Here is a 24,178-nt window from a genome sequence, read left to right as displayed (position 1 = left end):
GCTTAGCTGAGCTCTCCACTGACCGATCCTTCATTTATTGTAAGTTTATTGTTTAGACTCTGACATTCTGCTGACACATTCCAAGTGAGCGCTGCATGCGCTCATGATTGACAGCTCTCGCTTTGATTGACAGCTCTCGCTTTGATTGACAGCTCTCGCACTCCCACTTCCGAGTCTGTGGCGTTATGATTCCAACCGTGATTTCATTCTCCTCTCATATGAAATGCTGCGCAACCACAACCAGCTCCTCAGATTATACACTGTCTATTTCTAGCTTTAAATTGAACAATCTGTGCGATACACAGTCCTTTTTAATACTAGTTAATACTTTTTAATACTTAGGACTAATACTCTTGACTTTTTAACGGTAAATGTCCCTCTTTTTAAAGCAGCACTTACTTCTGAAGCACTGTGAGCTTCATTAGAGGAGCTCTGCTCTTCTGCCATGATCGGAGATCTCAAACACGGAAGAGCGGAAAGGAATCGGAAACGTACGCGAGATTAGACCACATCCGCAAATTTAGGCATCTTAATATGTTTTTATTAATGCCAAATAAAATATCCAGCACAAATTATATATGATAGACATAAATTAATAATTTATAAATTTTATTTTAAACACGTTTTTAGTTAGCGCGACTGCAGCTTATCACCTCTCCCACCCGCATTGTGCACTCCCCCTCCCGCCCGCGCCCGCAATGAGCTTTCAAAATTTGTCCCGCGCCGCACTGCTTTGCGTCGGGTCCCGCGGGACTCCCGCGGGAGTGCAGGGCTCTACTGTCAAGGGGTGGGATATATTAGGCAGCAAAGGAACATTGAAACTGAGGTGTTGGAAGCAGGAAAAATGGGCGAGTGTAAGGATCTGAGCGACTTTGACAAAGGTCAAATTATGATGGAGAGATGACTGGGTCTGAACATCATCTCCAAAATGGCACATCTTGTGGGGTGTTCCCTGCACGCAGTGGTTAGTTCCGACCAAAAGTGGTCCAAGGAAGGACAAACGGTGAACCGCCAACAGAGTCACGGGTGTCGAAGGGTCATTGATTTGCATGGGGCACGAAGGCTAGTCCATCCGGTCCAATTTCACAGAAGAGCTACTGTCGCGCAACTGCTGAAACGGTTTTCTCGTGTCTGCATGTCCTACTGTTTTTGACCGAACTCAGAATTTTCAACTGCGATAAATTCGATACATTAAATGGGAGAAAAAAAATAGCTGTAGATGCCTCATAACTGAGAAAACTTTTCCTAACTGGAGGTTGGGAATTACAAATTATGACCGCAAGTCAAATGCAGCAAAACTAATGAGTGAAGTCTATTTCCCTCTTCAATACAGCAAGGAGTTTCTGTATAAATATTACAAGCTAATATTTATCTCTTTATTGATTGATCTAAAGCAAACACAGTCAAACCTCGGGTCACGAACGTCCCTGTTCACGAACAAATCGGGCTACGAACGCCATTTCCGAACAAATTTTGCTTCGATGCACGAACTGGCGGGCTTCCGCACCACGTGAGGTGAGGTGTGCGACAGCATCAACTGTCCTCAAGGTGGCACGCTGTGAAAACTGTCATTGCGTTGTGCTATGATTTCATTTTTGCATTAAATTAACCCTCATTATGGCTCCCAAGAAAGTGAAAAGCGTTAGTGCTCCTCCATCCACGTGTGCCAGCAACTATCAACCACAAAGGTAAAGTGTACTGTACAATCATGTTTTATTTTAATAATTACTGTATTTTTCTATAATTAAAGGTTTTTTTTTGTATTTTTTCCAGACATAAACCTATTTAAAAAAGTTACAAAAAAAAAAACCTATGTTTCTGGGGCCGGTGAACGGATTAATTGGATTTACATTCATTCGGTTCGTGACCGGAGTCAAAGAACGCATTAAGTTCGTAACCCGAGGTACCACTGTACTAGCACACAGCACAACGTGATTTTTTTTCCTGTTAATCCTGTGAGCAGCCATGTCGATATGATGTCGCATGCTGAACTCGGGGCTTGAGAAATACTTCCTGACTTTCCGAGAAGGAATTCCGTGCCGAGAGGGCGTTTTCTTTGGGTTTTTCCTGCTCAGAGACTCAAAGTTAGGATTTTTAATTGGCACTAAACAGCGCTCGAAACTAACGGTGTCCCGACGTCCCGGGGACCATAAAAAATGTCATTGGGACACAAAATCATCATATCTGGGACAATCCCGGGACAATGGAAAAAAATAGATCTAGAAAAAAAGTTCTACATTAATATTATTTACAAAGCCGTAACACATACGTAGACATTCACCTAATTTGTCAATTTTAATTTTAAAATGTTAACAGCGAAAAATACATAGTAGCTACACTTTCGATGCACCTGCATCCGTAGGCTACAGAGCAGCGCATTCTGTTCTAGAATCTTCGGCCGGAGTCCGCATTATATGGACTTGGAATGGAATTGCTACCGCACACGCTGCGCCGACTCTTGCCAGAACAAAATGCTTAAGTGGTTGAAGCGGACCGACCGCGGGGAAGAAACTGAAAGCCCAGACATAACGTCTCCGGGACCTTCAGGATCCAAAGTGTCATCGCCTGGTCTGCAGGCAACGCTAGCAACTGAATGAACTGAATGAACACTGTTAGACACGTTATAAAATACAACAGGAATGATGTGGATGATATTGACGGAAGATACCGTTCAACAGAATAAGTGAGTTTTCTTGGTGTCTTTCTAGTTCAGAAAGTTTAGTCAGTCAGCAGCACAACTAGGCTCGGACCTGCACTATGTTGATGTTGCTAACATTTGCACCCGGCAGCGAAAGTTCATAAAATGGATAACGGAAAGTTCATAAAAATGGATAACGGAAAGTTCATAAAAATGGATAACGGTAATGGATAACGGAAAGTTCATAAAAATGGATAACGGTAATGGTGAAAATTTTAAGTTGGCCTTATAAGTGCCAACAGATATTCAAGGTATAAGTAGATGAAATTAACATAAAAAGGGTCTTATTTTCAACTAAAGTGTACTGCAGATGTAGGGAGTTGAAACATTTTCTGAATGAGCTAGTTGGCCCCTTTAAATAAACGGGTATCTATTCATACAGTGAGATCGCCAAAGTTTAATAAACTGAAAATGCAATAACTGTAATTTTGAAGTAGATGATGTATAGGACATGTGTCACTTGTGTCTTGTGACTTATTGTGAAAATGATATAAAGGGTTCAAAATCGCATAGTTACAAATATAATAGTAACTTCATATGATAATATTAACCACTGGTTATTTCAGAGAGGAAAAAAATGGGGACACTATTGCTTCCATTCGGGACAATACAACACAGAATTCGGGACCACTGGGGGACACAAAGAAAAAAAGTTAATTTCGAGCCCTGGCACTAAAAATCTTTCCTGGATTTCTTTTTGATTACTGTAAAACCCTGAATATAGTACGATTTAAATATGCACCAAGAACGCACCAAAAAAGACTTTACATCAGCTACCTTCACAAATATTGACTACATCAATAAATTTTGTTGATATTACTGATGATAAAAATGGAAATGATTACATTATGATTCAACACTCAGCCTTAGCATGTGGGTCTATAAAAGATGATTTAAAATAACCCTCGGTTAATGGTGCAGACCTTCTGGACCATCATTGTTAACTCTAATGTCCAACTTAATGAAGTCTACACTCGTTACTGCAATTATGAGGCCGTTAGTGAGTGTGATCAAGTCCACAGTAGGCTTTATGTCCGGTTACTGACAGGTGTGTCAGAATGATAAAGGTTATTAGTGTGCTGCAGGTAAACATTTCATTTGTGTGTGTGTGTGTGTGTGTCTGTGTATACCCCTCTCTCCTTCCAGTCTGGAAAGAGCTCATTTAGAGCACTGGGTTCTAAACAGGCCCCGGAGAGTGTGTGAGCTCCGATCTGAGACGCCTTCTCCACCACACACACGCGCAGCTCCTTCTCGTGCTCATTGGCCAGCTGCTTCAGTCGGATGGCTGCTGACAGACCGGCAGGGCCGCCGCCCACGATTACAACATCGGCCTCGTCTGCAAAGCGCTCCATATCCACACCTGCAGGAGGAGCCACAAGTCACTTCAACGTTACAAAGCGGGACACGCCCATATATGATAATCGTCAAAGCAGATTTACAGTCCAATCGAGTGTTTACAGCGCCCTCCACAATTATTGGCACCCCGGTTAAGATGTGTTAAAAGCCTTAAAATAAATTCAATTTTTATTGCAGAAGCATAATCTCGCACTGAAAATTGTAGAAAAATGTAACCCTTAACTCAAGTGAATGAAAAAAAATAAAATAAAATCCCTGACTAAGAAATATTCATAAAAATCACCTGTTCCACAATTATTGGCACCCATAATTCCGAGAAAAATGTAATCGAAGCATTTCTACTGTAGTTTCTAAAGTTGATCAGAGTATCCAGGGACCTTTAATTAGTAATTCATCACATCCTGTTTCCCTGGGGTATAAATATGATGTGACACAGAGGCCTATTTCTCTTATCCACTCTTCAATGTGGGAAAGACAAGAGAACACACCATTCAAGTAAGGCAGATGTGTGTCGACCTTCATAAGTCAGGCAGTGGCTACAAGAAAATAGCCGCTCGCCTACACCGGCCCGTATCTACAGTCAGAGGAATCATCAAGAAGTTTAAAACAACTGGAACAGTGGTGAACAAGCCTGGACGAGGATGCAAGTTTATCTTGCCACCACGCACAGTGAGGAGGATGGGAAGAGAAGTAAAAAGTTCTCCAAAGCTCACTGTTAGAGAATTGCATCAAAGAGTAGCATCTTGGGGTCACAAAGTCTCTGTAACAACCATCAGGCGCTATCTACATGCCAACAAGCTGTTTGGGAGGCATGCACGGAAAAAGCCTTTTCTCACTTACAAGCGTAAACGTCTGGAGGTCGCTAAGCGGTACTGGGACTTCAACTGGGACCGTGTGCTTTGGTCAGATGAGACCAAGATAGAGCTTTTTGGCAACAAACACTCTAATACATCACAAAAGATGAGTATGCGGAAAAGCACCTCATGCCCACTGTGAAGTATGGGGGAGGATCGGTGATGCTGTGGGCCTGTTTCTCTTCCAAAGGCCCCGCGAACCTTGTTAGAGTGCATGGCATCATGAACTCTTTGAAATACCAGGACGTTTTAAATCAAAATCTGGTGGCCTCTGCCCGAAAGCTGAAAATGGGTCGTCACTGGGTCTTTCGGCAAGATAATGACCCTAAACACAAAAATGGTTCACCAGACACAAAATCCAGCTCCTCCCATGGCCATCCCAGTCCCCAACCCAATTGAAAACCTGTGGGGTGAGCTGAAGGAGTGTGCATAGGAGAGGACCCAGGACTCTGGATGATTTAAAGAGATTGTGCAAAGAGGAATGGTCGAAGATCCCTCTCTCTGTATTCTCCCATCTTGTGAAATGTTATAGGAGAAGATTAAGTGCTGGCAAAAGGGAGTTGTACAAAGTATTAACATCAGGGGTGCCAATAATTGTGGCACACATGATTTCATGTAAAATAATTATTTCTTAATGTGGGATTTTTTTTCCCCCCACTGAATAAATGCACTTGAATCAAAGGTTGGATTTTTCTCTTTTTTTTTTTTTTGCATTGTTGTCCGATATTATGAATGAATTAATGAACCCTTTATTGTCACTTAGTCACAAGTACCAGCGAAATTAGCCGTCAACCCGTCCGTACATATACACATGTATACAACTGACACAGGGGGAATAGACAGGACAGGGATGAAAAATACAGAGTAACATGAGGGGAGGGGAGGAGAAAAAAGCAACCCCCACACTATGCTCCTGTGGGGAGGACAGTGTGGGAACATAAAAAAACACCTCAGCACATAAGCACAAAATAACACAGTACACTTTACAACTGGGGTGCCATGGTAACGGCCCGTGGGCCGGATACGGCCCGATTGGTCATCACATCCGGCCCGGTGGTTCATGAGACTTTTTTTTTTTTAAATAATAAATTAATACAAATCGAATGTTTTGTTTTTTTTCGTAATGATTTTAAATTTAATGTTTCAATTTGATTCCATTTTCGTGTAATCCATCGGTTCGTTTTTAGCTGCTCTCTGCTTGCTGCAGCACGCGCAGGTGCAATGACCCGGATTTAATGTAGAGTCGGCTAGTTGTTGCTCGTTCACAAGATGTTGTCTAAAAAGAGAAAAGTTGATTCTGAGGGTCGCATCTTTCAGGAAAAATGGAGAGAGAAATACTTTTTCTGGGAAGTAGGGGGAAAACCTGTTTGTCTGATTTGTTCGCAACAAGTGGCTGTACCGAAGGAATACAATGTCAAAAGACATTACGAGACCCACGCCGACAAATACAGCCAATTCACCGGGCAACGCAGGACTGGAAAGCTAAATGAGCTTGCCTCAAACCTTCAAAAACAGCAAGCAGCTTTCTCAAAGTCTCGAGAGACACATGAAGGTTCGTTTTAATATCATACATCATCTTCAGTTCTCCTTTAATGTTAAATGCGGCTGTTTTCAAAGAGGGGTGTCTCAATATCTTTGTTGTACATTTTATTTCATGTTGGGGGCAGTGAAGGCGAGCTACATCATCGCGTGGGAGATCGCAAAAAAGTGTCCAAGCCATTTTCGGAGGGTGCATTCGTCAAGGATAAATACGCATCTGTTGGAATCCAATCTTTCTATCAGTCATTGCCACCAGAGTACCCAGTTATCACGGCCTTTGCCGGTAAAATACTCTGTATGTTCGGGACAACATATTTATGTGAACAGGCATTTTCAGTAATGAATATTAATAAATCGAAACTGCGTAGTCGTCTGACCCATGGACATCTCAACGATGTCATGAAAATAGCAACTGCCCAGAGTCTGTCCCCCAATGTCGACAAGCTGGTAAAAAGTAAAAGACTTCTGGCTTCCACATGTAAAATGTAGCTGGTATTTCTCCCCCATGTAACCTTGTGCTGTGTGCTTGAGGGGGAATAAACAGGATGGGTGTGTGGAAATATATGTGGGACTTGACCAGCAAAGTTAATGTGCCATCTGTAGTTTGTTTTTATTGGTATGTTCAGTCATATTTGGCTCTTTTAAACTAATGCTACTGGATATTTAGTCACTTGACCTATTGGTGGAATTATTTACCCTGGCACTTCTTTCTTTTGACTCGTTTAGGCCTACTTGCCAATCGTTTTAATTGGCCTAATTAGGCCTATGCATTGACATGTTTTTGATGTGCAAGATCAATAAATCTGATCTAAGTCATTTACAGTTTACACTTGTGTTATTTGTGTCTTAGTCCATTTCTGTAGCATTTTTTTTTATAAATGTAGGCTACTTGCATGCTTAGACTGTTACATTTTCAGAGGGTAAATTGCTTTTGTCTGCCATGTTATTGTACCCCTCATTTTGAGGCTATAGCTTTACAATTCCTTTTGGGCATATAGGCCTTCAAAAATCATATAAAATAATGTCCTTTTGTTGAGTTAGTGTCTGGTCTTTTCAGGCCAAAAGTGTAATTCGGCCCCCAAGGTCCCACTTGAAAAAAATCTGGCCCACTTACCAATTTCACCCTGGCACCCCTGCTTTACAACATGAAAACTCGGGACTCGAGGGGGAAGAGGGTGAGGGAGGGTGGGTAAGGGCAGAGGTATTGACCTATCCCACGTGACGTCACGACAAATGCGGCTGCCGTTTTGGACATGAACTACCAGTAGTCTACCACAGCCAACAACGAGGTACGACGGCGAAGCATCGAAAGGAATATAGCCATCAAAGAAAGTTTTTACTTTCAGCAAGACTTTCATCATGCCATTATATTGTTGTGCACCTGGATGTAGTAACCATCAACACACAAGGCAAGATTTATCATTTTATCGGATCCCGACAGATGCTGACCGACGGAGAAGATGGATAGCGGCCATTAACAGGAAAGACTGGCAGCCCTCGGCATACCAACGCTTGTGTAGTGACCACTTTGTTGGAGGGAAGACGAATAAAATTAGCCAAAAAAGGCATTACATTGCTGTTAACATTTTGTGGTGGTGACTGTGTAACCAAATAGGTTAAAATAACCCATTGTAACCTCTTTGTTCTTCTGTAGTAGCTATTAGCTAACGACATTAGCTAACGTTGTGTTCCTTTGCTGTTGGTAGACTGTAGGACAGATCAGAGGTAATGTCCTACAAATAAAGTGTTCAAAACAAGAGGAACATGTATTTGTCTCTTAAATCCAGGCCGTTCCCTGTAATCTGTAACAACGGTTGGAGAAAGTAATGGCAAATAGTGAGTGCACAAACCATAGAAGGTAAACTGTACACAGCACCAGGGCAGTGTGATGGTATGTCTACTTTTAGATCGTGTTAGCTTATCAATGAACTCACTCGATGAGTTTCACGTCTTTACGACAGATACTTAAATGCGTGTTAGGTATTATTGTTGCAGTCTAAGCAGTCATTGTAGCAGCTAGATGAGCGAGAACAGTCATCCAAATGACTGAACGTAAGATTGCTACAGTAACATACTAGCTACTATGTTGATGACATTAGCTAGTGCTAACAGCTAGCTGCTAGTACACTGCTACAACACAGACATCGACCCTAATAATACAGTTCTTGGTCATTGCCTGGTAACAGCAAATTTATAACGGGCCATGTCTCAACAGACTAAGAAGTTATTTCAATGACATTTAATAACATTTTGTTTATCCTGAGGACCGAAAGTAAATGAAAATGTGAACAAACCTTAGCTGTAATAAGATGGCGACCACCGGCTCCAGGGACGATCCACTGATGTAGGCATGTTACCCAGCCTGACACAAAATATTTGTAGGCATCCAAACTCTTATACGCTTTCAGATCAATACCTGTGTATGGCGATGGGTTTTTAACGACATAGGTATACAGATCATGTGGGCCGAAGTCAGGTAAAGACGAGGGCTTCGTGTACTTCCGAACGTCAGTGAACAATCCTGGTGGAAGCAGGTAAACGTCGTTCTCTAAGCCTGCTAACCTCAATTTTTGCAAATACCTCTCCCTCTGCTCGCCCTGTAAGTGCCCTACGTCGCTGGATAGTGAAGGTGTTTTCTGCATCTCGCTCCTTTTTCTTTTAAGTTTTTCGTTTGTCGTCTTCCTCGCATTCAAACCGATTCGAACCGAAGTCCACTTCATGTCCAAAATGGCGATCGTGTTTACGAAGGTCACGTGAGTGGGAAGGGTCAATAGGTAACCCAGCGCAAACAAGCAGTCCAGTCCTGCAGCCACGACGGCGCTTACCCACTTGTCACACTGGGGGTAAAAGCCGCGACCGTGGGAAGTGGGGGAAGGAATACGAGAGAGTCTCACTGCAGTGATCTTCAGGGGGAGTTGTTGTCCCAGCAACGGCCTTGACCGAGGCCAGTGCTGTCTGAGGGAGCCGAAAGCAGATAAGATTGGGATTGTTTGGTCTTGGGGCGAGTAGACACATTCCTTTACACAACTACTCTGTTTGTCCATTCTGGTCTCCGAATCGATCCATTTTCCTTTGCAAAGCTGAAAGCTTCTCCATGATGTTATCCATGTTGCGGTTCAAGTTCTGAATAGCCACAGTCTGAGTGCCAACAGCTCTGCCCACCACTTCATCATGTCAGGCAGCTTTATGGGGCTTTGGACAGCTGTCACCGTTTTCTGATTTCCTCGATAAACCAGGGCAATGCCAAATCCAATCAGCAAAAGTCCTGTAATCATGGTTCCGAATAGGTAGATGTCTTCAATGTCCTCCACAGAAAGAACCACCAGGCACACGACCCGCCACCTCTCCCACGCGTGCGAACGTTCCGGCAGGACAGGCTGGTTCCCCCGAACCCAGGCTTCTCGTCGAGAAGATTGTGTCAATTGCGTGAAGAGACCAGTTTATCAATTCCATGATTTTTAGTTTGGAGAGCAGTGCGGAGAGTGTCTCTCAAAAGTATGGACCACAGACAGACGAAACAGCAGAAGCAAGGAAGATAAGGGAAGGGAGAGGCAGAGAAATGCGACCGCCTTCCGTGAGAGCATTATAATTATTAAAAAAAAAAAATTATTAGAAGCCTAAGAACATCTTAACGAGGAGTGCCAATAATTGTGGAGAGCGCTGTACGTCAATGCCATGTAATACTTTTTTTCTTACAGCTTATAATAAATTAGAGCACGTAAATTTGGCGGTCTGTGTTTGGGTGTAGGGACGAGCACAGATACTCAAGTACTCCAAAGTGATAAAGGACCAAATGATAAACACAAATGGATGAAGGAACAGCTATTTAATATAGAACAGAGCTACACCAGACGCAAGTGCAGTGATAAATATCGTAGAACCTTAACAACATTTTAACTGCAGTGATTATTATTTTGTCCTCCTATTACTTTTACACATACTTCTGGACAAAATTGAAGAAGTGAGCCAAACTTTCATCGCATCTTGTTCTATCGAGTACTCACGCTGTCAAAATGACCATAACACACTTCGCCTTCTCTTTTCATAAGGCTTTAAAATGACACCATGTCCTTAGTGAACATCCCATTCCAGATTTTCCTCCCCTTGTTATTATAATAAGAACCTCCACTCTTCTGGGAAGGATTTCCACTAGATTTTGGAGTGTGGCTGTGGGGATTTGTTCATTCGGCCACAAGAGCATTAGTGAGGTCAGGTGAGGAGGTCCGGTGTGCGGTCAGAGTTCCAGCTGTTTAGTGAGGTTGAGGTTAGGGATTTGTGCAGGACGCTTGAGTTCTTCCACTCTAAACTTGGCAAGCCATGGAGCTCGCTTTGTGCACAGGAGCATTGTTGTGCTGGAACAGGTTTGGGCCTCTTATGCCCCTTTTCCACCAAAGCAGTTCCAGGGCTGGTTCGGGGCCAGTGCTTAGTTTGGAACCGGGTTTTCTGTTTCCACTGACAAAGAACTGGCTCTGGGGCCAGAAAAACCGACTCCAGGCTAGCACCAGCTCTTTGCTGGGCCAGAGGAAAGAACCGCTTACATCGCGGGGGGGGGGGGGCGGCGGAGTTGTTAAGACCAACAACAATAACAAGACCGTGAAAGATCGCCATTTTTAAGCGACGAGAAGCAGCAGCTGTACAAACGCGAAGTCATCCATTATTATTATTATTATTATTATTGTTGTTGCCGCTGCTGCTTCTTCCATGTTGTTTTTGCTTTGATATTCGCGCCAATGTTTATGTAAACGTAGCGCCGTAACTGACGTATACAGCGACGTAATGATGTCGCTCCGCTTAGCACCCCGAGCTATGGAAAAGCAAACTGGTTCTCAGCTGGCTCGCAAGTTGAACGAGTTGTGAACCAGCACTGGCCCCAAACCAGCCCTGGAACTGATTTGGTGGAAAAGGGGTATTAGTTCCAGTGAAGGGAAACTAATGCTATAGCATACAAAGATATCCTCTACAGTGACACGCGTCCAACTTTGTGGCAACAATTTGAGGAAGAACCATATATGGACGTGATGATCAGGTGTCCACTTGGCATAACTGACATTTCCCTCCCCCCCAAAAAAAAGTTAACTTGAGGGAAATACTGGGATGCGTGTGCGCACTTTTTTTTTTAAATAAATGCTTGCTTTGTTTATACCAAGGGTGTGCAAGAAACGATATTTTAATCCCATCTATGCCCTGTACAGATAGCGGAATTAACGGTTGACTTGACAAGCAAAGAACCGTCAACCCTGGTCTCAAATCTCGTCAAAGACTCACCGTTATCTTCGCAAAAGGAGGCTGAACAAAGTACTAAAAGCAGGGCTAGCAATTACTAGCAAAAAAAAAAAATAAAAATCTTAGATTGAAAATCTTCAACTGAAGATGAGACACCTCTCATCTTTTGGCTGTGGGAGATAATAATCCCCAGATAGTTTTTCAAAACCCATTTTTATCAAGGGTTCTGAAGCGCTTTTCTAATTTTCTTCTCTTTTGATAGTGTCAGCACAATTTGCTTTTGGAGTTTACTTTTCAGACCGACGCAATTCATCAGTGCCAATTATTCTGCAACTGACTACACGCAATGAGTGTGCAGGAGGAATACTGACGGTGTGCAAATACAGAAGAACCTCTGACTGACACTGAATCAGACCTGGCCGTTTCTACAAAACTTAATTATACATCAAGTTTAAAAAAAAGAGGGGGCGAAAATGTGTTTCGGCGAACGGGAAACCTGAAACCTTCAGTGACTCTGTAAGGAGCAACACAGCGCGGCTTATCGAATTAAACCTACGAGTACATTTCATCTAAAAAGGTGCAGTAAGAATGATTTAACAAGCGATAAATTAGAGCTGATCGCATTCATCAGAAGCTGGAAATGACAACTGGCTCTGGAGAATGAAGACGATGAATAACAAAGGATTTCTCTGACTCATAAGTCTTTAACGTACAACCCCGATTCCAAAAAAGTTGGGACAAAGTACAAATTGTAAATAAAAACGGAATGCAATAATTTACAAATCTCAAAAACTGATATTGTATTCACAATAGAACATAGACAACATATCAAATGTCAAAAGTGAGACATTTTGAAATTTCATGCCAAATGTTGGCTCATTTGAAATTTCATGACAGCAACACATCTCAAAAAAGTTGGGACAGGGGCAATAAGAGGCTGGAAAAGTTAAAGGTACAAAAAAGGAACAGCTGGAGGACCAAATTGCAACTCATTAGGTCAATTGGCAATAGGTCATTAACATGACTGGGTATAAAAAGAGCATCTTGGAGTGGCAGCGGCTCTCAGAAGTAAAGATGGGAAGAGGATCACCAATCCCCCTAATTCTGCGCCGACAAATAGTGGAGCAATATCAGAAAGGAGTTCGACAGTGTAAAATTGCAAAGAGTTTGAACATATCATCATCTACAGTGCATAATATCATCAAAAGATTCAGAGAATCTGGAAGAATCTCTGTGCGTAAGGGTCAAGGCCGGAAAACCATATTGGGTGCCCGTGATCTTCGGGCCCTTAGACGGCACTGCATCACATACAGGCATGCTTCTGTATTGGAAATCACAAAATGGGCTCAGGAATATTTCCAGAGAACATTATCTGTGAGCACAATTCACCGTGCCATCCGCTGTTGCCAGCTAAAACTCTATAGTTCAAAGAAGAAGCCGTATCTAAACGTGATCCAGAAGCGCAGACGTCTTCTCTGGGCCAAGGCTCATTTAAAATGGACTGTGGCAAAGTGGAAAACTGTTCTGTGGCCAGACGAATCAAAATTTGAAGTTCTTTATGGAAATCAGGGACGCCGTGTCATTCGGACTAAAGAGGAGAAGGACGACCCAAGTTGTTATCAGCGCTCAGTTCAGAAGCCTGCATCTCTGATGGTATGGGGTTGCATTAGTGCGTGTGGCATGGGCAGCTTACACATCTGGAAAGACACCATCAATGCTGAAAGGTATATCCAGGTTCTAGAGCAACATATGCTCCCATCCAGACGACATCTCTTTCAGGGAAGACCTTGCATTTTCCAACATGACAATGCCAAACCACATACTGCATCAATTACAGCATCATGGCTGCGTAGAAGAAGGGTCCGGGTACTGAACTGGCCAGCCTGCAGTCCAGATCTTTCACCCATAGAAAACATTTGGCGCATCATAAAACGGAAGATACGACAAAAAAAGACCTAAGACAGTTGAGCAACTAGAATCCTGCATTAGACAAGAATGGGTTAACATTCCTATCCCTAAACTTGAGCAACTTGTCTCCTCAGTCCCCAGACGTTTACAGACTGTTGTAAAGAGAAAAGGGGATGTCTCACAGTGGGAAACATGGCCTTGTCCCAACTTTTTTGAGATGTGTTGTTGTCATGAAATTTAAAATCACCTAATTTTTCTCTTTAAATGATACATTTTCTCAGTTTAAACATTTGATATGTCATCTATGCTCTATTTTGAATAAAATATGGAATTTTGAAACTTCCACATCATTGCATTCCGTTTTTATTCACAATTTGTACTTTGTCCCAACTTTTTTGGAATCGGGGTTGTACAACTAGAGGGAATAAAAAATTATATATATATCTTATTAATTTCACTATAAATAATGCACACTTACCAAATACGTCCATCTCTGCTGGTTAAGTAAGAATTATACACGATGACGAAATGCTCTTGTACAAAAATCTCGTATAGTTTGTCTTGTTCATTTTCCTGTAACAGCACATACTGAAGTATTTTGTCCCGATTACGCAACAGCAGTGTTGTAGTCGAGTCACTAAACCTCGAGTCCGAGTCCAGTCTCGAGTCCCCAAGCCCAAGTCATGAAAGAAAAATTCGAGTCGAGCCCGAGAACTCCAACCGCACCATTTGACGGTCGCTGTTTCAGCGCCATTAACGTGACGTATGAACAAGTGAATGTGCTTCTCTTTGTCAGGGAGTGTGAAGTATTCTGTCAGAGATGGTTGGGAGACGGATCCAAGTGCAGAAGGTGTGTTTGTTCATCCAAGTGAAGACAAACACTCCAGAACGGCAGGCAAAATCATAAAACAGTGAAACAGGCAACAGGTCCAGCGAGGCACAAACAGGCTATCGTAGACTCGGTAGAACCAAAAGACGAGAAACAGGAAATCAGGGATCAGGAAACCAGACAAGGAAATAAGGCTCGGGAATGTGTCAGCAATGCAACTCAATACTTTGCAAAGTAAGTGTGTTTTCCCATAGGCTGTGCAGGTGCGAGTCGTTTATGGTGCGCGAGAGAGTCCGCTTGGTGCGCCCGAGAGTCTGACACTGTCGCACGACATTAGTACAAAATTAATGTAGACATAAATTAGTGCTGTCAAAGTTAATGCGATAATAACGAGTTAACGCGATCTCAATTTAACGCGATTTAAAAAATAGTGCCGTTAACGCAAATTCTAATTTGGCCCTGCGAGTCACCCGTAGTTCCTGTTGAGGCTTGTCGTGCGCTGCTTCAATAAGAGTACATGTGAGTGATGGAGAAAGGCAAAGACATGTAAACATCCTCGCCGCCATATTGGATGGGGCAAAGTGGAGATTCTTCAACCGTCTCTGGTATAGCGTCTAGACAGTAGCCGAGAATAAAGATGCCTCATTCATGTGCTGCGTTTAACTGTACCAACAGGTTTACCGTCCAAACGAGATCACATGGGATTACCTTTCACAGGTGAGACTGGAAAAATACTTTTCAATACTGTTCCTTCAGTCTTCAGTCTCCCAGCTCATCTCCACCGGGGGGGTGTAGAGTTATAAGCAGTGAGAATTAGAGAATACAGCGCCACACTATGATGAACGTTTTTGAACGTATGATGAATGTTTTTATTTTTGTTATCTGTTTTTTTCTTCTTTTATGGCAAATACTTCTCTTCAAAAGAAACTAATGAAGAGTAAAATAAAACATTTTTTATTTTCAGTGATATGCACTTTATTTTTCATCCCTTGGTTTTCTCATCTAATATGGAAGTTATGGATGTCAGTGGCTGTGACGAGACGTATTATGCTCTGCAATAAAAAAAAAAAAATTGGTACAAAGCAAGCCCATTCACTTTTTTATGCTGATAAGAGAATGACAATGTTTTTTCATGTGACAAAAATGTGCGATTAAATTGCGATTAATCGCGAGTTAACTATGACAGTCGCGACATTAATCGCGATTAAATATTTTAATCGCTTGACAGCACTAATATAAATATCTCATGCCAAATTATTATGGCGTGTTACAAAAAAATAAAGAAAAACATCCAAGTCCTCGTCTCCAATTTACGGGTCCGAATGCAGTTAATGCACGAGTCCGAGTCATCAATGCTTAAGTCCAAGTCAAGTCACGAGTCCTTAAAGGGATAGTTCGGGATTTTTGACATGAATCTGTATGGCATCCCATCAATAGTGTGGTGCAAACACACTGACTTACCCCCAACAGCATCCTGTGAGTCCAGTTCTTGTCCAGTTTTGGTCCAGACGAAAGTAGTCCGGCAAGTTTGTTGGGGTCACGAAAGTAAAATGTTTTTCGTCTCAAAACAGTACGTGTTCAAAAGAGTGATATATTTGCATCACAAAACCGTTGCCAAATAAAAAGTCAGACCTCGAAAACGCTTGGCACTATTTTCTCTCCCTCGGTATCACTGCGCGCTGCCGCCAGGTGACAGCCACGGCTGTTTCATTCATTGTTTTAGTGATGGGAATTTCGGCTCTTTTTCGGGAGCCGGCTCTTTTGGCTCTTCTTACTATAAGGAGCCGGCTCTTTCGGCTCCCAAACGGCTCCTGAGATTTTATTTTTGATTTAAAGGAATACGCCACCCCCAGATGAAATTGAGTCAGTCCCTGCAGTCCCTAGAGTTGGATGAGTGAGCCAAAGCGTTTTGTAGCCGACCCAGCCATTGTCCTGATCTACAAACGCCCCGGTTAGCTTAGCGTAGTCGCTGTAATCAGGCGTGTCCAGCTAGCATTGTCGTTGCAAAAGTGAATTAAGATTTTTTATAATTATTTCTCATGACTTGTACAGTCACATTGAGTACACATATCAATGCAAATTAACACGAAGGGATTTACTAGACCAATTTATATCTGGAACTATTTTCAGCCACAGCACAGGCAAAGCACCGCTGCAGGCGCAAAGACACCGCGCAGTGCCTGAAAACGGGTGCGCAGCGCCTGAAAATGGGTGCTCAGCGCCTGAAAACCCATTTTCAGGCGCTGCGCAGTGTCTTTGCGCCTTCCTTTTCCTACCTATTCCTTTAATTGCTGCAATTAACTAGTTAATTCTGATTCTATTTCTCCTCTCAGTTATAATCTGTCCTGCTTTTGAAAAGATCCTCTCTGGGGGGACAGATGCTGCCACTATACACATCCTCCGTGCCATCACGTGTGTAAGCCGTGGATCGAGTGCAGCCTTGGTCTCCCACCAGCTTAGTGGGTCTGCGTTTCGCTGTCACATGGCGGCAGCGCGCAGTGATGAGAAGGGAGAGAAAATAGTGCCAAGCGATTTCGAGGTCTGACTTTTTATTTGGCAACGGTTTTGTGATGCAAATATATCACTCTTTTGAACACATACTGTTTTGAGACGAAAAACGTTTTACTTTCGTGACCCCAACAAACTTGCCGGACTACTTTCGTCTGGACCAAAACTAGACTCACAGGATGCTGTCAGGGGTAAGTCAGTGTGTTTGCACGACACTATTGATGGGGATGCCATACAGATTCATGTCAAAAATCCCGAACTATCCCTTTAAAATTAAGGCACGAGTCGGACTCGAGTACTACAAGCCTGCGCAACAGCAATGTTCCAACTACCTTTAATTATTAGAAAAAAAAAAGACAAATTGTATCCATTTATAGTTGTCGTTAATATTGTTCAACCATTGAAATCAGTGAAGGACATTTTGACTGGTTACTACCGACCTTCCCATCGTGAGTCCTTGTCTCGAGGATAAATGGTATAATGGGATGTAATTCGTGGCACGGGAGCAGAAGCGAATTGCCTTGTGTAGACCTGCGGAGCCACTCGCTCCGTCTGAACGGCCTTCAGTGCCCGTATACACCTCCGGGCTGGAGAACAAAAAACAAGTTAAAAAAAAAAAAACATGCAGATATTAGTAAAAGAAAATAAATCGCAGGTATTCAACACATCCTGAATGCTGCTATTTATTAATAGTATATCATTCATCACATTCAGATCTGTTAACTCTGGAAAAAACAAGAAATACTAGCACTAAAATGCAAATCCTGTCCCAAGCACAAAGTACACATTTACTTGTCTCAAAAAAAAAAACCTGGCTTTCTATTTTTAAATGGCGCTTAGCTAGTCATGTACGCTCTCGTTTATCGTCACAGTGATACATTACAGCATTAAAACAGCCCCACATTTGTAAAAAGACTCCTCAGAGAAAGGTCACATCACCTCCAATTTGCGCAAATAGAGGCTTTGCATTGTCATGTGACCCCCATAGCAACGGTAACTACGCCGCCATGATAAGGAGCACGCTTGTAGTGCTTCATTCAGCCGAGTTAAGGCCAATTTATGCTGACAACCCAGTCCTCGCAGACAGTGTCTGCGTAGCCCCCCCCACCTTCGCAGACGCTCTGCGCGCACCTCCCAAAAATTGTGACCACCGCAGAAGCCTCGCAGACAGCGCCGCAGACAAGAGGGCTCTGATTGGTCCACTCTACATCCGCTGTACACGCACTTCCGCTTCACGACTTTCCCGGTTTGGTTTGTTTTCACGACCGGCATTTTTAAAAACACGAGCGAAGATGGAGCAGCACGAAGAGCGGTTGATCGAGGAAGTACGTACATCTATACGACTCCAGTTCTAGTCGTTATAAAAAAAAGTTCTAGTCATTATAAGTAACCGGAGGATAAACACTCCACTAACCACACCCACCAACTACTCCTAGCGACTTCGCGCCCCCTTGCGTTGTGCCAGTGAATAACATCGCGCACGCCTAGTACTCCCCGCTCAACGATAAATTACAACTGTCTGCGAAAAGCTATCTGCGAAAGCCTTGTCGCAAGAGCATGCAGAGGCCTTTAAGGCCAATTTAGGCTGACAACCCAGTCCTCGCAGACGGTGTCGCAGACAGTGTCTGCGTAGCCCCCCCACCTTCGCAGACGCTCTGCGCGCACCTCCCAAAAATTGTGACCACCGCAGAAGCCTCGCAGACAGCGCCGCAGACAAGAGGGCTCTGATTGGTCCACTCTACATCCGCTGTATACGCACTTCCGCTTCCCTACTTTCCCGGTTTGTTTTGTTTTCACGACCGGCATTTTTAAAAACACGAGCGAAGATGGAGCAGCATGAAGAGCGGTTGATTGAGGAAGTACGGACATCTATACGACTCCAGTTCTAGTCATTATAAGTAACCGGAGGATAAACACTCCACTAACCACACCCACCAACTACTCCTAGCGACTTCGCGCCCCCTTGCGTTGTGCCGGTGAATAACATCGCGCACGCCTATTATCCCCGCTCAACAATAAATTACAACTGTCTGCGAAAAGCTATCTGCGAAAGCCTTGTCGCACGAGCATGCAGAGGCCTTTAGTTGTTATTGATCAGTACGGGAAGGTTTTGCTGTGTTTTTGAACGCGCAGATCGTTCTGAACAAAATAAAGACATCGGTTTTTAAGTTACCAAAAATAATTAATCAATCATCGAGGGGAAAAACGAACTAGAGAGATTTCGAAAAGGAAAAAAAAATGGCTCGCAAACATACAAAGTGCATTGAGGTGCTCATTCTTATACAGAGACGTGAACATGAGCTTGAGCACTTCGCTGCACTTTGTCTCTAACGCTCATGTTCAATTCACTGGATAAGAATGAGCACCTTGCTGCAGTTCTGAATATATATTTCTTTTATTCTTAGCTTCATGGAACTGCAGGGAGCATACGATAGGGTTTTTGACCTCTCTGTTCAACAGAGTCGAATGTTTTTTCCCTTCTATGTTTAGAAATCTCTCGAGTTTGTTCTTTCCGGTGATTACTTTTGGCAAATTAAAAAAAAAAAAAAAAATCTGATGTCTGTTTCCAGGGCTGGGTTCAAAAGATCGATCCACGATCCGATATCGATTCACGTTCAAAAAATACGAGATCGATTCAAAAATGTGTGGATTGATCTCTTCCAGGTGGCTATAGGCACTATTTTCTCGACTGCGCAAGGACTGCTATAAAAAGCGGGTGCCGGCAAACGAAACCGAAACTTAAGAACGCGAGATGGCTGAAGCTGCGCAGCTAAAATCACTGCCTGGCCTGAAAGCTGATGTACGGCATTACTTTGGATTCAAACGTTACAAGGACAGAGACGAAGTCGACAGAACAAAAGCAGTGTGCAAACTGTGCCACATAGAGGTAAAATATAGTGGCAATACAACCAATCTCCGCAACCACTTATCCAGCCACCACGCCGACACAGTTTCAGCTAAACCTGCGGAGAATCAAACTGCACCGGAGAAGGCATTCGGTGTTAAATTACATGCACAAACACATATGGGGCTGTTCCTGTCAATAGGGACAGTTTTTACTTTAAAGTGACAATCCAGCAATATCCAAGTAGATCGATATCGGATCGTGACCTTATGAATCGAATCGATCCAGGACATCTGGATCGATTCCCAGCCCTATTTGTTTCGTTCAGAACGATTTACACATCCAAAAAACATCACGTGATGATGTAAAGCCTCTATTCCTCCGTCTTCAAAATGAATCAATTCCAACCATTTATTTCTCAACCAAGTGACCATACCTGCCAACCTTGAAAAAATTTTATGAGTACAATTTTACAATTTCATGAGTACCCCCCCGCGTCAACCTCACCCCAACCCGGCGCGCATGCGCCCCCACAGACCACAACCAGCAGACCAAAAACACACTTTCAATCCAGTTTTATTGATTGACCTTGGGAACATAGTCCAGTTTTGTAAAACATTCCTATTGATAGACTTTGGGAAACTGTTATTGATGGCTCTTGGGAACTTCCTTCCGTTTTGAAAAGCACAACAAACATTAAAAATACATGTGCAAATGAAATGAAATGAAACCAGAGCCACTCTTTCTAAATAAATAGCACATTAAAGGTCCCATGGCATGGTGGTTTGTTGATGCTTTAAACGGGCTCGTGGAGGTTTCCGGATGTTATATCCGCAGCCTTTCTCGAAATGAACCCTCGGCACGTAGATATAGCCTCCTGGGAGAAAGCCCCATTTCAGCGCTTTTCCCGGTGCGTCGTTTTGCTAATGAGAAGCAGGAGACGGGGAAGGGTAGAGGGTGGGGGCGGGTCTTATCATTAATATTCATGACATGTAAACGTGTTACCTCTGATTGGCTAACAGCACTGTGACGCTACCTCCAGTGGGTCAGAACAAGCGGATGTGGGTGTCTTACTATGGCGAGAGAGAAGGAACAAACCGCGAAGGGAAAAATACCGCACGCTGACGTCATTAAGGTGCGACGCGAGGAAATAAAATAAATTCAACAAATGTTTGGGTTTTTACTGAACAAACAAACAAATAAAATGAACGAGTGACTTAAAAAAAAAAAGAATGTGGGTGTCTTTGTAAAAACTGTTTTGATTGGCTATTATAACAGAGCATGCTGCATGCTTTTTGGTTTTGTAGCGCAGAGTACCTGGCTAACTGCAGGAAGCGGTTAGCTGCACAGCTAATGTAGCCATTGCAAGGCTAACGTGGCACCGATTTTAAAACACGGCAAAACGACTTAACAGTTATACACTTACTTGTTCGCTGTTTGTGGTTGATGTGGCAGGGATGCTTGGTACGGACCCAGGCTTCAGTGACAGTTGATGTGCAAAACCTGCCCTGTACTGTCCCAAGTTGTGGAAACATTCATCAGGAAAATGCTTCCGACAAACATACACCGTCTTAGGTAGACTCGACGGCGTATTATTGGAGTAAATAAAATTAAGCCACTGCGTCTTCAGGGGCTCTCCCGTCGGCAGTAAAAACAGACTCCTTTCTGTGTTGTCACATCCATGTACAGCGCAACTTCCATGTTTGGTGGCAACTTTTGAGCTGGGTGGGCAATCCATACAGTGGGTGGGAATCCAGAGGGGGGGGCGTGGGGATCATCTCCCTTGCTGACGTAGGCAAGGGAAGAGTTTATCAACGCACCGTTTTGACGCGCCATTCTCAAATGTTGGGCATAGTTTGGTTTACACATTATGAAATTTCTAGCCACTGGGGTGACTTAAGAAGGTCAGAGGAACTCATTTTAACGTTAAAAAACCTCAGAAAGTGAAATTTTCATGTCATGGGACCTTTAAATTAATACAGTATGTAAAAAAGGCACTTTCAACACAAAACATGGTATGCACAAATTTCCCATGCAATAGGTTTAGACTTTTGCATTTTTTAACATGTTGGAAGTATATTGCATTATACAGTACACTGCAGTATTTTGTAGTATGCCTTTTTCATGTGCAAACTATTGCATTTGCATTCGAAATATTGCATTTACTGCAGTAATACTGTATAAAAAAGCATTTGATACTGCAGTACCACGCAGGTTTTTTCATAAGACGGATGACCAATTTTCGACTTCACATCATCTGCAAACATTCTAGGCTACCATTGACAGAAGTTACCGACTGTCCTTAAGATATACAACACGCTACGTTTTGTTGAGCGCATCAATAAAGTGGTACTTATCATAGTGATTCAATGAGAGCGCGAGAGGAATTGTAATCAGGTTTCGTTGGTTACCGCATCGAATATGCGACCTCGAGTGACAGCTTCGAAGTTAAATGAAGAACTAGCCTGTACTGCTGGTGTTGTAAATGCACAAAATAACGGCTAGGAAGCTCGAGTACACGTGAAACACAACCGTTTCTGTTACAAATATAAAAACGACGTCTCTAACCGACGTTTCAATCCCCGACTCGCTCTAGCCACCTGGCTGCACCGCTGCACTCAAGTCAGAGACGCGAAGGAAGAAGGGGAGGGGCTGAAGAGGGGCGGGGGGATTGGGCAAAGCGTTCCATTCTGGCTTTGAGTTTTCTCACAGATCAGCGGTATCAACTTCAGCGAGAACTTGGCTGAAATGCGAGTTCGGACGATATGCGTACTTTTTAATGTGAAAACGTACAGTCGTACAATGAGGTAAAAATTCGTAGCGGCTACGCAAGATGCGTACAGGTTGGCAGGTACGAGTGACGATTGGAAAAGGGAACGTGCACAGCCAAAAGCCTTTGACCATACATGCTGCCACGTCAGAGTAAAACACACCCCCTGTGGGCGGGGCATACACGGTCTCAGTTTTTGAGTGAGTTTTTATTGGATGAACAGAACACAAGTACAAGATGAGTCACTAAAAAATTTTAATCGTTTTCCCAGACGTGGCGATCTGTTTAAAAAAAAAAAAGAATATCTTGAAAATTTAATTTAAAAAAATATAAAGATAATGTCATATTGGTGTCCAAACACTGCACACTCTAAATTCACAGACAGTGGTAAAAATCAAGGTTTTTTGGTTCTAAATAATAATAAATAGAAGTAGAAATCCCCAGTCATGCAATAAAAACGAAATGACCTTTAGTTTGCATTTCTGCAAAAAACTTTATTGTTTAACTTGTTCTGCAATAGAAAAAAAAAGGAGTGCGGGATAAACTCTACTTTTGTCCAAAATATCAATCTAAAAACAAAACGCTGATAAATATGCATGCGTTAAGGCTTTATAATATGATATTCTGCATAACACAAAGTTTAAAACAACTTTTGTTCCTTCACATGATTCCTGAGAGAGAAATTATATTTATCTGACCTTTGTCCCACTTTTAGCTAGCATCCTGCTAAGCTAACCTAAGCTAAGCTAAAGACTCCTGCTAGGTAAGGGATATTACAGCCATATTTAAAAAAAAAGTTTCATTTTTATTGTAATTTCATATTTATACATATATTGTGAATAAAAACGTCAGGAGAATAATAGAACACTCATGAAAACATTACACAACGCAAATTTCTCCTCAGCGTCTATTTACAGCGGCTGCATCCCAAACCGCCTCAGTAGTCCATAGTGCACTAGGTACATAGTGCCTACTCAGCGTTGCTTCATCCCCTTGTGCAGTGCACTTAAATAAGGAATAAAGCGGCATTTGGGATACAACAATCCACAGCCAGCAGGAAAGTCGAAGTGACATTACCTTGAAGTGAACACCTGCTGGAAGGAAACATGGAGAAACTTAACAGATTACTGACTGATATAAATCCTCGTTTTCGATATAAAAACGTCTCTTGTAGTGTGAAATAAATATATAAGGTTTAGCTGGGCAGTTTAAACAGTTATTTCAGCCCTTGAACCAAAATATGTCTTCTTCTTCTTAGTCCTCTGTAATGCTATCATGGAGCGCTGAAGAGAGAGATGCTCTCTGCTGCCCCCTTTCGGACAGGAAAATAACTACACAGTGTTGAATGATAACACTGGGGAACACAATTTTTGTTGAGTTAGGTCTGACAGCTGTTTTTAACTAATTTTTGGGTGCGGAATCCAAAACTGATCTCAATTTTTCTCTGTCACGTCAAGTTTTTGAACTATTGAGGTATTTCACCTGACGTCACAGGGTCACGTGACACCCCGGTGTCCGCCATTTTGAAGGTCAAGCTAGCTAATGTCAACAACATAGTAGCTAGTATGTTACTGTAGCAATGTTTACGTTCAGTCATTTGGATGACTGTTAAAACCTTTCAGTCTCAAGCGCGCTCTGGCTTGCTCCC

General features: G+C 42.7%; 1 protein-coding gene across 1 annotated transcript in view; it reads right to left on the bottom strand.

The window, feature by feature from the left end:
• Positions 1 to 23,800, bottom strand: part of etfdh (electron transfer flavoprotein dehydrogenase) — a 65,089-nt gene extending 41,289 nt beyond the window's left edge. The window contains exons 1-3 of the mRNA XM_060927283.1: positions 23,608 to 23,800; positions 17,356 to 17,502; positions 3,829 to 4,058 (exon numbers count right to left, since the gene is read on the bottom strand). Coding sequence (XP_060783266.1) covers positions 3,829 to 4,058; positions 17,356 to 17,502; positions 23,608 to 23,638 — 408 coding nt within the window. The 5' untranslated portion in view covers positions 23,639 to 23,800. The remainder of the gene's footprint in view (positions 1 to 3,828; positions 4,059 to 17,355; positions 17,503 to 23,607) is intronic.
• Between the last annotated feature and the right edge of the window lie 378 nt (positions 23,801 to 24,178).

This window comes from Neoarius graeffei, chromosome 8, assembly GCF_027579695.1.
Source record: "Neoarius graeffei isolate fNeoGra1 chromosome 8, fNeoGra1.pri, whole genome shotgun sequence".
In the NCBI taxonomy this organism is placed as follows: Eukaryota; Metazoa; Chordata; class Actinopteri; order Siluriformes; family Ariidae; genus Neoarius; species Neoarius graeffei.
This window is presented reverse-complemented; position numbering and strand designations above follow the sequence as displayed.